Here is a 17,248-nt window from a genome sequence, read left to right on the forward strand (position 1 = left end):
GTGCTTGTTTTTGCCTTTGGGTTGTTTCTTTCAACAAGACACTCTGCTGCACACAGTCTCAGCCCCTCAGGTGCGTAAATCGGTGCCAACTACCAAGTGCCAGCAAACAAAAGACTGAAGGCATAGTTGGCCTGCTCCTTCCAAAGCTCTATTCTCACTGGACCCTGATAATCTGCAGCTGCATTGTGTTTTAGGGTTGGGAGTATTGTTCTGTTGTTCGTTCTTCCGTTCTCTCGACCAACCATGTAAGACGTTGCAAACGGTGCATGTCGCCATTGAAGGCAACTTGCAATGGTATAACATCCAATCCAGGCCCCAGTTGTTCAAAGGCCGAATAACTTTATCCAGTGGATAAGTCACTATCTGACAGTTTCAATCTGTGCAAAGATTTCAGTATTTCCTCGTGCACAAGCGAATATACACAACCTAACCACTGCTTAGTTGGAGAGTGCAAGAAAACCTTGGACAACATTTAACATGAAGTATATTCTAGACGCTGAAGAGTGCCTTATCCAGCGGATAAAGTTATCCGGCCTTTGAACAACTGGGGCCAGGAGTATAAGCAATTCTTCTAGAACGACATGCGTGATGGGACACTTGACTCGTAAAAAGATCTTTTCACTCCGTCAAAACTCAGCAGATTGAAGGAACGCCTTTTCTTTAATTCGCTTGTTTTATTGTTAGTTATGCATTACATAATCGCAACAAAAGAGTTACCTAAATTATGCATTAACAAGCCCTGGGGATGCAAAAAACCAAACGCAAAAATGTCCACAATACAAGCAGCAAAAACATTAGCCCGTTATGTTACTCCTACTAACATAATTAGCTTGGCTTGTCAATAAAGGTCAACCCTTCATCTCTGGGATGAAACCTTGATATTATATGTTTTAAGTTGGTGGATGAAATCTAGACTGAGAGCAGTCTCTCTTTTGTTCGAGAATCCGCGGGGATGAACGCAAGGAAACTGAGCGAGCACGATATTCCAAGGGCGAGTCGCGCCCCTGGAATATCCAGCGCGCGCGCTACTCGCGGCTTTGCCCTTTGCACGCGCGACTCGCGCTTCGAATATCGTGCTTGCTCAGTCTTTTGCGTTCTTCCCTACAGATTTTCGAACAAAAGAGAGACAGCTCGCAGTCTTCTGTCTTCAATTGTGACAAATCAAACGAATTAAACTCCCAAGTAGTAAATGCTTATTACGCTGTACAAGGAGGATCTAGCTTCGGAGTCTCTGATAGGCTTTTTCGGAGTTGCGTTGAACCTCATTATGAAAGCGAGGCTAAGTGCAAAGCTTTTATTACGAAAATTAGTTTTCATTCATATGCAAACAAAACTAATTTCATGTGAAAAGCTTTGCATTTAGCCTCGCTTTCATAATGAGGGTCAAAGCAACTCGGAAATATATTCACATGAAAACTACCGGTTTTTGAACAAAAGAGTGTTTCTGTCGAGGGAATTGAGAGATTTAGCATCGCGATTACGGCAAACGGCAGGCTGAAATTTTTTCTTTGATGAAAAACAATGAAGCTTTTTTTGGTTTAAGCTTATCTCCACCCAGTCGGCGACATTTATCGAGCAAACACGAAAAAGAGAGAAGCGAGGACGAGAAACACAAGTTTATGCATTTTAGAACAAACACTGGCTTGACGTTTCCCGTTTGGCGTTAGGCGTAAACGCGAAGCTAAATCTCTCTAATATCGAGTCCCTCGACAGAAACATTAATAGTTTCGGATGGTTTTTATCGTTGTTTTTAAGGCGACGGATTAAATCCATATTCTGTTCCCATAATCTCATTGTGGTATTCCCCACTCCAGAAACGGTGAGAAGACTGGTACGAGTAAGGAATTGTGGGATAGTTTGCGAAGACGGATGGATATTGCACGGACGAATAAGTGCATTTTCTCCTGGTAGAGTAGCTCTCGTTAAATAGTTTTCACCTAAAATAGTATTTCTTTTACAACTGACTGCCGAGAAAAGCACTTATTCATCGGTACAATCCAAACGATCCCATAATCCCTCACGCGTACTACCAGTTTCCCCGTGGTGCCTCTGGAGTGAGGAATTGTTTAACGCTGTGCAAGGTGGTGCTTACTGCTGAATCTGTGGATGAAACCATTTAATGTGGACTTATTCGTTTTACTTGTTTCCAAAATTCATTTTCGGGAGATTAAGGGTTAAAACCGCCATTAATTCATTAGTTTTCAAAGAAACAGCATTCTGTTAGAATAGCTCAAACCTGCATCTTCTCCGTCTCCTGTGGTTTCTGCAGCGTCCAAATGGTAATGCCTAACATCTAAGCGAGCTAAGCGATCAGCTGAACAACCCACAGCAATAAAAGAAAAGAAAAACAACAATGAACTTGCCACTTTAACCATGTTTCTGATTATTTGATGTGCCATATACATGTATGTGCTACCAGAACATTCGCACCAATATTGGTGTTCAACACGGTGCTGACAGAGACAAAGATTGGCCATAACAATGTTGTTCCAGTAATGGTGCTCAAGATGGTGCAGGTGCTGTGCTTGAAGATGAAGCAAGGCTGGCCAAAAGATAACATTGAGCCAACATTGATGCAGTGCTGATGGAGACAAAGGTTGGCTATGACAATGTTGTACCAGCAATGAAGCGCAAGTTGGTGAGAGTGCTGTGCTTGAAGACGGGGGCAAGGCTGGCCAAGAGTTAATATTGAGCCAACATTGCTGCGATGCTGACAGAGACAAAGGTTGGCCCTGACAATGTTGTGCCAACGACGGTGCTCAAGATGGTGCAAGTGCAGCGCTAGAAGACGGAAGCAAGGCTGGCAAGAGACAATATTGGGCCAACATGGCTGCTTTTCATGGAAGACAAAATGGGCGTCCCTCCGTGTTTGGTGATGGAGCAAAGGTTAGCTAAGAGACATTATTGTGTTAATATTGGTTCTACATCTGGTGCTCGTGCTGGTGCCGTAGTGCGAGGACCGTGTTTACTAATGTAGAGAAAGATGGGCCTTTACAATAGTGTACCACTATTGGTGATCAGCTGGTGAGAGAGCTGTGTTCGGTAATGGTGCAAGCCGGTTTGACCATGCTATGCCAATAGTGGCGTCCTTAATGCTTCTTATAATGGAACCGGTGTTGTGATCGGTAATGGACTAGTGTTGGCCATGACGTGACATTACTGCGCTACTACCACAAGAAATCATTGCAGTGCAAACTGGCGACAATAGCTTACCATTGAAAGGCTTCAAACAACAAAGCTGTCAGGAAAATAACAGTTCAAACATAAAATAGACTTACATAGGTGGGTAATATTAAGTGTGGTTGAGTGTCAGCAAGCACATATACACTGGATCATGCTGAAGAAACATCGTTAATCGTATCTAATTTTTTTGGAGCTTAAAGCTTGAGTGGGGCTCACTACAATCTCGTACCCAGAGTTCTCAGGCTCTTTGGCCAGCGGTTGGTCGACAGGAGAGACTCTGGCAGCCAATCAAAAAATTTTATTTTTTCGAATTCTCCAGAGTCTCTCCTGGCGACCAACTGCTGTCCCAAGGGCATGAGGACTCTGGGTACGAGATTGGGCTCACTGGAGCTGAGAGCACTGGTGTCTGTGTGCCTGACCCCTTCCTTCTAAGCTTACCTTTCTCATCTTCTGCGACGTTAACACCAACAGTTGCCTCCATGGACACTGGTACAGCTCGTATCAGGTACTCGCACCTCTCCTGCTTCTTCTTTAGCTCGTTTCCACTGTCCTTAACCTTCTTTGTCTCCTTCTTCTTCTGTTCCTGCTGCTCGTCCAATAGGAGACGCGGATCCCAAGGACAATCCGGGGGATGGCTTGAGGCCATTCCCACGGCAGGGGAGGGGAGGGTGAAATCAACTTTAGGTGGCGGAACCTAGAGCGAGAGTGGTAAAGATGAAACAGCAGAGCTTGAAATGACAAAATCTCGGGACGCTGTGAATCCATATCCGCAATAAGGGAGGGGAGGGTGAAGCGATTTGGTCATGGGAGCTGCCGTAACAGTTGTAATGATGAAACAGCAAACAAAGGCGCAAAATAGGGGGTAAGTGGCTTAAGACTTTACTCACAGTAGGGGGGAAGGGGAGGAATAGGCTGTTCCAGGCGTTCAGATAGTGGTGAACGGGGTAGAAAAAAATTGCGGACGCGAAGAAACGAGAAGAGACTGCGCGCAATTTTTTTCGCGCCACTTTCCACTATCTGAACGGCTGGAACAGGCTAGGGAGGGGAGGGTGAAGCAAGTTTTTGACAGTGGAATCTCGAATTACAGTTGCAAAGTTGAAGTAGTTAAACATAAAAGAAAAACTATAAGGAGAAGCTTGAGCTAATCCTTGTCGTAGGGGCTGGGAGGTAGATAAAGGTTTAGCTGTGGAATTTTGAGCGACAGTAACCAAGTTGGAACATCAGAAGCAAGTTGCCAACTTTCAGAATACGTGGCTTGAAACAGTACTTAACCTTTCTCACCTAAGGCGAATGCCACTTCTTTCTATCATAGATCAATATCATATTTGAAAGCTAATGATTAGGATCGATTTTCGATGGGATGGTATAGATCAACAAACTAAAAAAAACCTATCGCATATAGCAATAACTTTTTGACCTTGCCCATAAGCATTGTACTAAATGCTGAAAAATACCTTTAAAATTAATCTTGCTCCTTCTTGCAGCCTTGGCCAGGCATGATACCTGGATTGCCACAAAACCTCAAACCTAGGAATTAACAGCATGAAAAGAAAGTGAAGCACCTTAGACAGCGTAATAGATAACACCAAGGGAGAGTACTAATTTTACTCCGAGCTTAACCTCAATGCAAAACCGCAATGTTATGTGTGTGTGCGCTTAGGACACAAGAAATTACCCGCAGCTGAGATGTGCGATGCAATTTAATGGAATCACTTTGAATTTGATTTTCATAGATACATTTAGCATTCAGCTCTGCTGCAAACAATCCCGTCAGAATTAAAAATATTAGGTGGGCAAGCAAGGGGTCATGGAAAGAGAGAGACCGACAAAGTGGATCGAAAAAAGGAAAAAGAATCAAAGAAAAATTTCTGACCTCGGAGAGATTTGAACTCACGACCCCTGGATCGATCTACCTGCAGAATACCTACCTCTGAAGCGATTTGACACGCTCATTGGCATCAGCACAAACAAGTTCTTTGTGTAACATCTGCTCCACTGTGTCTCTTAGACGGATCCCAGTCAGCAGGAACACTGTAGCTAAACATTGGAGCAAAGACTGTATGTAAGCATCGTGATATTACATCAAAGCTCTACATCTAAATACCAAAATATTTCAATAATTATCCTGCAAAAAAGAGGAATATCGCCGGATACTTAGCCGACAAGGCCGTAGGCCAAGTTGGCTAAAATCAGGGGATATTCCGCAAGATTGAAAATTATTGTTTTGTTACTCAACACATTGATAACAAAGCACAGTTTTATCGCAGAAAAGCTGAAGACGATCTTTAATTTGCCATTTTTCTCTCCGACACACGAAATTACGTATATCGCAGGATATCTGTTGACTACGGACGACGAATATTAAGTGCACCAAGGTCAATCCCTCGCGTTCACCTTTCTATAATTTTACCGTCACTTTCCGTGCGTGATCTGAGGAAAGAAGTATGACTGCTCGCAGTCTATGTACCTACAGACATGTGTTAAACCACATACCAGCAGATGACACCAGTTGTTGATCCTCGTCAAGAAGCAGTTCCCAGACCACAGGAAGTGTCTCCATCAGATGTTCAGTGTCGATCACTGTGCCGGCCTTGGCAATCACCGAAAATGGGCAGTGGGAAAGACTGGAAATCTGAAATATGAGAACAGCTCATTTTCAAAGTCATCATCACCATTGTCTTCGTAAGCAGTTGCAAGCAAAACTATTTTTCCTGTGCCACTGAAAATTCCTCTCTGGAAGGTGTCGAATTAGTTTATAAATCCATCCAAAAACTCATCAATAATTTATAAGCCCATTGACCTATCAAATGGTCGATAATACATCAGGTGCAGTGACTTTATATCGATAAACCTCTTCCTTATTAGTATGCGGTGTATTATCAGCTGATAAAACACTCCTCACTAGTTAAGTATGCGGTGTTTTTCTCGTATGCTAATTTCCAACGTTTACAAAAACATAATTGTTATCAGCTCTATTGACACACGCTTTTCCAGGAATGTTTTTGAAGCCGTTCAAAAAACTCGCAGCACGTGTTTTATCGGGTCTAAAACGACTCGGCTGAGCCTCGTGGTTTTAAATCCCGATAAAACACTGCTGCTCGTGTTTCAAACATTACTTAATCTGTTTTTTACCGTACAGTCATAAATTGCACCAAAATAAGTCAATATGAGGAGGCAGCATCCTTAAATCAGCCTCACAGTTCCTTAAGCTACTACGCTGAAAAGGCACCATTACTTACGCCTGAAGATATATACTGTATCATCTCCTCGTCATCCTTATCTCTCTGAGATGATTGCTCCACCCCTCCCACCTGAGGTGCACTGATCAAAGGACTGCCACGCCCTCTTGCTGTGCCCTTGTCAGTATTCTTGTCTACCTTGCTTGCGGAACTGTAAACTGTCTTCAGTGCTCGCACCATTCGAGAGCAGCTACGACTTTGTCGTTTGTGGCAGTTGATAGGGCACACCCCTTGATGATCACACAAGAAAGCAGTTGAACTATTCAGCTGTATCACAGCATTCAGCCACGGTAGGTGCGCAGTTGGATCTTCATCTTCAGACTCATCATCGTCATCATCAAACATCACTGCCGTACCCACACTGAGATGCTTTGCGTCACATCTGGTAGATTTTGTTCTGAGCCGCACTGACTCACCCTCCCCACCCATAGCACTCCTTTTAGCCATCCTTTTGGCTGTTTTAGGTGAGATTTGTGTGCTGTGCCTGGGAAAATACAAACTTGAACGATTTCTAGCTCGTTCAGTGCTGTCGCGTCGCTCTCTCTTGACAACCTCAAGTTCTGGTGCCTCAAGATTTTTACTGCTTGGATCAGTCACCGAGACTGTAATCATTGGCGGTTCCTGCAAGGTTCTGCTGGGACTAGAAGCAGAATCTGTTTGTACAGAAGCTTGGCTCCATATGCTAGCTCTCCGAATTCTTTCTCCACCTCCACCAATTATACTGCTTAAACGACGCTGCTGTGAGTCAGGGGACAACACAGTAGACCTTCGGTGGCTTGAAACACTTTGCCGTCTCCTGGGCAGGACATAACGATGCAGAGGCCTCGAGGCAGGCTTGCTAACGGAGTAGAGACCATGACTCTCACGCAGGAAGGCGGTTATCTCCAGAAGAAGTTGACATGCTATCATCAAGAGTGGGTAGGGGCAAACCTTGACAGAGTCACTCAAGGTTGCTAACGGAAAGAAAAAAATAAAATAAGGGAAGTGGTCAAAACGACTATACTCGAACAAGACCCACGAAACCCCAAAATAGATGGTGGTCCCTGCCTGCACCCTCCTTCCTCAACCTTAGAAGAAAATGGCGTTATCGCATAGCCACCCCTCTATCCAGCAGTAGAAATTGACAATGATATCCAAACCTCACTTTTCTTGTTTATCTAGCAATGCTGACTCTTGCTAGCTGAATAATTCTGTGTCAATGCAAATTTGAAAGCCAATAAAATTTTGTTGGTAATGTTTATGAGATAGGTGGTGTCTTCGATAACCCTCCTACCCCAGACAAGGTGGGTACTCTTTGAACAAACTTGTTATGACCAGTTCCCCAAGTTAGGCAAACCAAAGTAGGGACCTTAAAGGGGCAGTATCACTTATTTTTGTGCCAATTTGAACGGCCAAAAAATATATTTTTATCGATGGAAACCTTTAAGAAATAATGGTTCAGTTTTGTTAACAATAACCCTACCAGTGCACAGAAACTAGTATTCATTATTTTTGGCCGCAGATGGCTCGGATGTTAATGGATTGCAACTTAAAAAAATTGGCCAATTTTTTTAAGTTCTTCCTGTGTATTTTACAGAAGTCGGTTAAAACAGATTATAGTTTGTTCTTCCTGGGAGAAATCCCTTTAAAATTTACTTCTGACTTTTCTAAAAGCAATATTATGTCATTCTCTTTCTAAATTTCAACGCCACTCCCACCAATTTGGTTACTGGGCAATTCGCCGTTTCTGTAGAAGTGAACGAGTTGAAATAATCGCCAAGAAGCACAACTAAAATAAAGCTACATTTTCACCGAAGTGATGTTTTGGTTACCGTTGCCGTTTGCCTTACAAAGAGTTTAAAACCATCACACTGTTCTTCCGAATGAACCTTGGGGCCTCAAGACAGAACCCACCTTACAACCAAACACTTTCTTATTACGGCAGTCTTCCTTTGCCCCCAAACCCCCAACTCTTGCAACCACTGTCTTTCATGAAACCCTATTTTATTGGACTGTAAGCGGTTCCACTGGAGTAAGATACATTTACAGATGAAGTTTATTAACATTTCTTGAAATTGTATAGACTATAATGTATGAATCTTCCAGTATCTAAAAGAGCATCAGTTGAAAATGATCTTAAGTACCCTCACCACTCATAATCTGACAAGACGTTTTGAGCGACCCACCATTTGCAACGTCTGACAGCCCTAAAAATCAGCAGCTGCAGGTTCTGAGGGTCCAGTAAAAAAATAGAGCTTTTGACAGGTGCAGGTCTGCTGAGAAGTTTTCCACTTTTTACTGACCTTCATCAAGGAAATCTTCCTCCATCTCCTCCTCCTCTGCTATGATTGGTTTCCCGCCTTCCTCCTCAATAGACGGCAACAACTTCTTCCTCTTCTTTGCCAACACCTGCTCCAGTTTCTTGCCCAATGCCACGCCCCAAGCATGGAACAAGGTGCCAGCCTCATGCATGGCCACAAGGTTGCGGCGTTGAGCAAACATGCCTGCAAACGAAGAAGCTGCGGTCGAAGAGTGGCCCCCTCGGCGATGGGCAAGTGAAGGAAGACTCCCTCTTAACCACTGAGGCCATTCACCCTGGTTGCATTTGTTAACAAGAACACAACACTCAAGAAGAAGGGATGCTCGGGAAACTACTGGTGCTTCCTGAAATTATAAACCAATAAACGCATTGTTTAATCATTTAACTCTTGAGCCCGGTCGTTCAAAAGCCGATTAACGCTAGTCCCCGATTAACAGTTAACCGAGGTTTTTATCTCGCTCCTTTAAAAATGTTTTCAAAAACTAACTTTAAGCTAATGGTAGAGAAGTGTAAGTCAAATTTAACAGGCTAAAATCTTTTCAAAGAATCCTTAGCAATTAAACTCGAATCAAAGTTCAAGTGAATCGGGCTTTGAACAACTGGGCACAGGGCCTTACTAGTCAATATTTTTAAGAATTCCATCAAAATCGTCTTGAAGAGAAGGCCTTATGCTCCACATTTTACCTCTCGAAGTTCCTTACTGTAACCTGTGTAACAAGCATTTCCGTGGAGTTTGCACATTTTTGGCTGTTTCAACGACAAAGTTGAATAAGTATTATGTTACGTTATGTTATGACGAGAACGTAAAATGGTCTTGTCCTAATATCCCCACGGTCAAAAAGCGAACAAAGCACAAAACCCTAACGCTTGCAACACAGGTTATTTTCACGGTGGCTAAATCACTTGATCCACCCAGTTGACAAAATTTAACACCCAAAACATTCAGCCAACTCACCAAGTCCAACATAGAAGCAACAATCTTCGGATCTGGTACAGAGCCTGGCTGGCATCCATGAAGAAGAAACCTAAACCTCACCATGCCAGCTCTGAGCGCTTCTATGTTCACTGGTTTTGTCTCGAACTCGTGCACCACTATGTCTATCGGCAGAGCTGGTTCAGCAAAAGAGCTATCTGCTATTTTCTTCGTTACGGGGAAGACATCATCCAGTTTCTTTCTACTTGATGACTTTGACTTGAGAAGCCGGCGCTTTGTAGTTGAGGACTGGTCTGAAGGCGATTCTGAGTCTAGCAGATCCTCGACACTGCCAAATTGTGTTTCTACAGTTTTCTGTTTTCTCCAAGTCCCGAGCGTGAATATCTAAACAAAATAAACAAAACCAGATTACCACTGTGAACAAATGATAGACAAATTTTTCAGACAGTAACACACGCATACTCGGAAAAAGGAAATCCGAGTTCTGTCAACAGGAGTCAAACCTAAGACCTTCCGATTACTAGTTCGGATACTCTACCACTGAGCTACATGGATAGGAGACTTGTGGGAACTTGGTCATTAAACTATATTTTACGCTCTCTCATTGTTTTCTTTTTTAAGGACGGTGCCTACTAATACCGAAGTATTTTTGTGCGGGTATGACTATGACGGAAAAGCAGACGTAAGCAAGAGCTATTGGAATCCAAAAAGAAAATTGGGGGTAACCACGCATTTTTCAGAGATAATTAAACATTAATATCTCTAAAAAACGCCAAAATATAAAGCAATGTATGGGATTTTTTCCTAAATTGAAGCTTAATTATCTCTGAAAAATGCATGGTTACCCCCAATCTTTTTTTGAGATACCAAAAGCATGTGGTAAGTTCTGCTTTCTCCGTATAGTTTTAAACCGCGCAAAAATATTCCTGGATTAGTAAGCACCACCCATAGGAAACCCGAGCATCTCGCGATGCGCAGAACGTATGCGCAGTAACAATAGTAGGCACCGTCCTTAAGCGACTTTCTATCTATACATGCACAACCCCCCTGCTTTTTAACTTGTGATTGCACGCACGCGCAATGAATGTATCATCGTAATGTGGGGAAATGTCACTCGCTCGGTTGGTCCATCGTTCCATCGTTGGGTCGTAAACTTTCAAGTATTCTCACGGCTCGCTTTAGTTTCTCTCCTCGTTCAATTACAAAAACACACGTTTTTTAGAGTTCGAAATTAAAAGAAATGGCCTAAGCAACACTCGAACAATGTATATGGTCTTTCTCGGTACGTTGTTACTTTGGTGAGAAAAGCGACGTGTTTAAAGGCACATACGGTATCAACTCCGGGAATCGCACACGGGCCACTTTGGTGGGAGGCGAGTGCTCTCACCACTGCGCCATCCCTGCTCCACTAAACTGTGAAATACATGTACAGGTAACTAGCCATTTCTGGTAAAAATGGTAAACTCTACCTTTCTTTTGCTCCTAGGAGATAATGCCGTCTCTAAAGGGGGTGAATCAACAAAAGAAGGAACTTTAGACAGACTACTGCTTCCATCAGAACTCTCTGTCGTAACACGACCAAACTTCTGCAAGAATTTCCGCTTGGTCTTGTACGTCCCTGTTCTCTCCACCTTTGTTGCTTTAGTCCCCTTTTTCTGCAATGTTGTCACTGTACCTCTGGTTAACACATCTTGGTCCACGGTTTTGCTTGCTTCTGTTTTGTCTTTGGTTTCTTTGAAAGCTGAATCCAAAAGCCCACTCAAAGCGACTTTCCAAAATACCCCACCATAGGACTCTTTCACAAACCTCAGAAGTTGGCGCAGCTCACCATAAAAAGTCTGCAAGAAAAAAAAATATAATTTATAATTTATAATGCATGTGTAAGGCCATTGTTTTTCTCATTACATCCTGTTGTTTTTTGACGTTTTTGTTGCCATCACCGTAGTACATGTGGCTGCGTACATGTGAACTCCCTGCAGGAAAGATGTACTACGGTAACTAGCTCCCTCTTGGATGCTTTGATCTCTCATTTTGTTAACACTCACCAAATTTGTCAGATCAAGGAAATTCATCTCTGCCACTCTACTGATCAAAGTCTTGAAAACTCCACCTATAACGACGCCATTGATGCCTTCTGGTATGTTAAACAGCCCCTTTTTCTTGTCATCCTTTGGTCCAACTGGCATCTCGTCATCTGAATGTTCTTGGTCATCTTCGCAGAATCCAACCAGCGCATGAAGGAAGTCGACCAGGTCCTCGTGAGGCTCTAATCTGGCATACTGCTGAAGCCACATTTTGAATGCTGCTTCATCACTATGGTAGAGTTGAGAAAGGAGGTCATTGGCTAGATTTCTAAGTCGATCGCCAGTGATCCCGCGGCAGCCTTCACCACACCCTAATAATATGGAGAACAGAAACAATTAAAAATGGTCATTAAAAAATTTGTAACAAGTTCTCTTCAACTCCCTGCAGTAAACCCTTGATTGGCCATGTACATAAAAAAATATACTGTAAACTTAATATTATTTCATCTTTTCAAGACTATGAGAACCATACCCAAAGCAAAGATAAACAAGAACACATTTCATCGCAAACAGTTGGTCTGAGTAAAAGATTGAGAGAGTCTTGCTCCCATCTGACCTCATTGCTTCAATTTTCTTTGTCTTGTGTGGTCTCACATTTTCTTACTAGGGCTAACACTCAACAGAAAATTCCTGGGTTCACTTTAGCACTACAAAATACACACTGAGCCATCATTTGTGTCTTTAGTGCTAGCAGGACAAAATTCATTATTTAGTCTGAGTACTTTACCTAGAGGACATCCTAGTGCTTTGATCAGACTAACCAAACAGCCCACAGCCAGACCAAGAAAACTTGGGGGCCTTCCATAAAAACTGGCGCGTAATCTACCAAGAACGTTCTCACTATGTGGACTCCTGAAGCCTACTGCCTGCGTCTCGGCAACGGTCCTGTCATCATACTGAAATGAGCTGTCCCTTTTCTTGGAATTGTTGTTTTCATGAATCTTAACCGCATGGGACAGGACAGTAAGTGTGGCGTCACAGATTCGGGAAGTAGGGTTCTCATGCAGGATGCTGTAGAGTGCCTGTAGAATTACCACAATGCTGAGTCTACCATCAGTCGTGATGTAATCAGCAGTCCCGGGGAAGACAAAATACCGATCTATTCTCACCAATGAATCCTGGTTGGTGCTGAGGCTTCCTCGCGGAGTGTCCAGCGCTTCCAGGATTGATGTAGGTTTTGCCTGTGGAGTTTTTGCTGGGTTTAACAATGGCTGACTCTCACTTTCAGCTGAACTGCTGCTTGTGTGGCTTGAACTGGGTCGCTCTGAAACGCGCTTGTAAAGCTGCAACTGACTCAGTTGATCAACTGAAGTAGCTCCGTCTGAAGGGATTCTTTCTATGGGAGAACCTTCCTCGCATTCATACGACACTATGCTTTCAAATGCACCAGAAGAATTGTTCGAGTCTTGAAAGCTTGACTGTGTAGGCCCATGGTAAGCTTGTCCACCCTCCCCAGCACTTGACACTGGCTTAGCCTCTGAATTAGAAACATAATTGCTTGTAGAATTAGCCACATTGTTTTCTGGCAGTGAACCATTTGAATTGTTCTCTTGCATATCTGCATCATTTGTTGCACCAACCAAGGGCACCTGAAGGGTGTCAGATGGTTTGATAAACACTTTAGGATTAAGAAATCCTCCAGAATCACTGAGGTCTTGGGAATTATCTTCATCAACTGCTTTTCTGCTGTCATTTAGCACAGGACCGCCAGATGGTGAAGCCACTGCAGTTATCACCCTTCCCCCTCTTGACAAAACAGGAGAAGACTGCACCCTTATTCTCAACTTTATTGAGCCTGAGCGTTCAAGACCAGAGGCATCAAGTTTGTCCTCATCTGAACTGTGAGGAATTTTCAAAGCATCCTGGTTCCCATCAGATGACAGTCTATTAGCACTGAGATATCCATCGCCTTGACCATTTTTGCCTTTACTGTCTGTTTCACTTTGAGGATCTGCTACTTCTAAATTTTCTTCACCTTTGGTTGCAGCATTGCTGTTGCAATCTTCTGTTTGGCATGAACACACTGATAAATTACTATCTTCTTTTGTGCCTTCAGATGCTGGAGTTTGCATCTCTCCATCAGCAGTCTTCACCACCTCTCTATCAGGTTTTGTAGATTCTACATCAACAGTCAAATTGTCCCCTGAACTGTCAATATTTAAAGTCTTTGCTGCACTGGAGTCTGTCCCGGTGCTTTCTGCGGGAGACCCACAAGCAGGACTATTGAGTCTGATTTCCCTGGAGTGTCCACTGCTTATGCCTTCATCGGGGAGGTTAAACTCTCTCTTGAGGTATTCAGTGAGGTATCGGAGTGCCCACACAATGCCATCCTCGGCCCACCCAGTGGAAGACAAACACTTTAAAACGGCAACATCAAAAACAGTGGCAGGTGCAAACTCTGATTCAGCATCCGGCTCATTTTGTGCCGCAGCAAATTTAAATCCATCATCTTCTCCAGATGCTGGATCCTTCATGAGCACTTTAGTGACAAATGGAGTCACTTGTGGCTTTTCATGCTTCCAGAGTGGTCCCCAAATAGCAACTCCATTTTCCAACCTGAAAGTAAGATCACTCTCACGCATACTATAAACATGTGGTATGAGCCCATGTACAAACTGCTCTATAATGGTTTGTGGGTACAGCAAGCTTTCAGTGTCGACAATGCAGCAGATTCTAGGTCCCTCCAGTAAAATCCAGTGTAGAGTGTACAGCAGTTCACGTTCAGCATTACCAAGTCTCTCTACATTTCCTAGGCGGCATCTGTTTGAGAGGAGCTTGGAACAGCACAGAAGGATGTAAGGCACAGAGGATTGTATGAGATGCCATCTGTTTATGCTTTTGACGGCACTGGCCAAACTTGGCTGTAGATCCTGTATTCTGTTCTCACAAATGATTCTCTCAAATGACTGAAATTGAAAGAGAAAAGAAGGAAATGACTGTTATTAAAATAACTAGAAAAGAAAACCATCCTTTCCTCCTGAAATCAATAACATTTTTGTGATGTACATTGTGAATGTAGTGTCATTGTAACTTCAAATCTGAACTTAACAAATATATAAAAAACTGTATGTAATGTTTAAAAAACGAGCAGGAGTGTTTTATTGGGTTAAAACCACGAGGCGCAGCCGTTGCAAATTAGCATATGAGAAAAACACCACATAATAATGAGGAGTGTTTTATCAGCTGATAAAACACCATATAATAATGAGGAGTGTTTTATCAGCTGAAAAGGATGAGGTTTAATTGATATAAAGTCACTGCACATGATGTATTATCGACCATTTGATATGTCAATGGGCTTATGAATTATTAATGAGTTTTTGAGCTTTTTTGATCTCAACATAATGCATCAACACAGTAAAATGTATTATTTAAGGGTAAAAAATAATGCTGATTTTGTCAGGAATATATTATTTCAAAATATCTTCGGTATCCAAATTAATAGTTAATTTGGATCGGTATCCAAATTAATAGTTAAATTATTTGGATCGGTATCCAAATTAACAAATAATACAATGGTTGCTTGAATGGGATTTCTGACTAGCAATATAATTATATAGTTAGAATTCATATACAAATACAACTAGGAAAAAACGTCCATGTAACAAATCTAACTAACCAGTACTTCAACAGGATGCACAATAACTGTACGAGATGCTTCTAACTTTTAAGTCTGAACAAACTCCTTAAGTGCGATCATTCAAATGAAAGGTTCTAAAAAGTCACTTCCTAGAGATAATTTGAATTCTACAGTGTATGTGTTCATCAGTACCAAATTAAAACAAAGTATAGACTTACTATGCAAGTTGACTCATAATTTCTTCTGACAAGTGTTGGCTTTAGCAGCTGACTGATTAAACAAAATCAAGATTAATACAAGAAAATGTGGTATGGCTTTGAGGAAGACTCACATTCTGTATTTCCTCAACTAATCACCCGCCCCACCCATCCTTGAATAACTGCCCCCTCCCCGAATTGAACCCAAATAATTAAAATATAAATAATCACCCACCCATCAAATTTCACCAGCAGAAATGTAAGGGTATAGAAGGTTTAAAATCCAAGACTTGCCGAGATGCCAAGACCCTCATTTAAAATCTGAGACCAAAATTTAACTATTTTTTTCAAATTCGAGCCTGAGACGCTGTAAACAAAAAACTGAGCACGAGATGCTGTGAAACCAGCCTTGCTCTTTTTTTTAGGTATAATATGGCAATTTACGAGCAGAATTTATCCAAGCCTACATGTTTCACATCCTGCGCGATTGTGATGTTGAGCCATTTTTCACTATAATTTATTCTTTGTTTTGTTGTTCTATGATGGTTCATTCAGACGTAAAACAACTTGGCTAGCTAGACTCTGAGATTCAAGTTTCAAAACAAGAGATTCCGATTCTCGCTTTATTTTTTATGAGCTTGAGAGTCCGAGACTCTGGTTTGAGATGTCCAGATTTCGAGACTCGCCGAAAATTCTGAGACCCATCATTTTTCAAGGACCATTTTATACCCCTTAATGTCCACACAATATTTTTTTTTTATCTATCAAAAGATAAGCCTGCAAGCAGAGACCCTTTGATCTTCCTAGGAAGATCAAAGGGCCTCTGCTCGCAGGCTAATAAAAGGAATGTCTTGGTGTGATTATATAAACTGCTGCATTTATTGCTGTAATGTACTTGATGAGGTATCTAAGTCTAGAATATAGCTGAGTTGTCGATTTTTGTACATTTACTGAAACACAACTAAAACAGCCGTTCGTTAGTCTTGCAATTGTAGTCCTTGATATAAAAAGAAAAAAAAAACATGAATGTGTACTTAACTTTCAAGGACATGTCGCGAAGTTTAGGTCTTTAAGTAAAGATCTATGGGTTTCTTTCCATCACATAACGATGATTTTCAAAGCACTCGACACAACGATCAAGAAGCAGTACGAACTGGATGAAAGACTAATTAATTTAGTGTCAGCAGGAGAGCAGGAGATGAAAACGGCTTTGTTTTGGATTCATGCATGCCGAAGTTGCGATTAGAAAATCCACTGAATAACGCTTTGGGCAGAGCTCGACAGACACAATGAAAAGTAACCACGAACCGTGTGAGTCAACTTCAATTGAAGTGACATTCATTGCCAAACAAGAGAGATATTATTACCTTGTTTGCCGCCAAAAGTACGTCTGGATTGCTAGAGGTATTGCTCTTCTTTCTCCTTCGAAATTGCGGGTGGTGAACACTTTATCAGCCGCCATTTATAAAAACTCAAAGTAAGTGCGATGACCCACTTATGCTATCCAAACGTGGAGGGCTTCCATTATTTGTCATCCGCAATGGGTTTTTCGGGAACAGATTTCGGCAAAAAATAATGAGACAGCAGTGATCAATCCTGACCAATAATTTAAAACATCTCCGGTGTCACTGGCCGCCATGTTTATTTACAATACATTTCATTTATTCTGAAAGGCATTCTGGGAAAAGCTATCTGAAGGCCAGGTTACTTTGTTAGAAAAAGCTTGGTTCCC

At 42.1% G+C, this 17,248-nt stretch overlaps 2 protein-coding genes across 3 annotated transcripts in view; one reads left to right on the plus strand and one right to left on the minus strand.

Moving 5' to 3' along the window:
* The window catches only part of LOC146469038 (protein unc-80 homolog), a 54,704-nt gene extending 37,545 nt beyond the window's left edge, over positions 1-17,159 (minus strand). Inside the window, exons 1-13 of one of the 2 annotated variants that reach the window (XM_085123639.1) lie at positions 16,884-17,159; positions 15,538-15,589; positions 12,467-14,645; positions 11,701-12,050; positions 11,125-11,493; positions 9,677-10,039; positions 8,705-9,065; positions 6,423-7,375; positions 5,677-5,815; positions 5,112-5,220; positions 4,638-4,710; positions 3,622-3,877; positions 2,237-2,314 (exon numbers count right to left, since the gene is read on the minus strand). In XM_085123639.1, coding sequence (XP_084979765.1) covers positions 2,237-2,314; positions 3,622-3,877; positions 4,638-4,710; positions 5,112-5,220; positions 5,677-5,815; positions 6,423-7,375; positions 8,705-9,065; positions 9,677-10,039; positions 11,125-11,493; positions 11,701-12,050; positions 12,467-14,645; positions 15,538-15,589; positions 16,884-16,978 — 5,377 coding nt within the window. In that variant the 5' untranslated portion in view covers positions 16,979-17,159. The remainder of the gene's footprint in view (positions 1-2,236; positions 2,315-3,621; positions 3,878-4,637; positions 4,711-5,111; positions 5,221-5,676; positions 5,816-6,422; positions 7,376-8,704; positions 9,066-9,676; positions 10,040-11,124; positions 11,494-11,700; positions 12,051-12,466; positions 14,646-15,537; positions 15,590-16,883) is intronic. The other variant, XM_085123640.1, reaches the window with a different exon arrangement.
* The window catches only part of LOC146469034 (propionyl-CoA carboxylase beta chain, mitochondrial-like), a 90,438-nt gene that overhangs the window by 67,067 nt on the left and 6,123 nt on the right, over positions 1-17,248 (plus strand). The gene's annotated exons all lie outside the window — the stretch shown is intronic.

This window comes from Pavona decussata, unplaced genomic scaffold (genome assembly GCF_977016875.1).
Source record: "Pavona decussata unplaced genomic scaffold, jaPavDecu1.1 SCAFFOLD_127, whole genome shotgun sequence".
Lineage (NCBI taxonomy): Eukaryota > Metazoa > Cnidaria > Anthozoa > Scleractinia > Agariciidae > Pavona > Pavona decussata.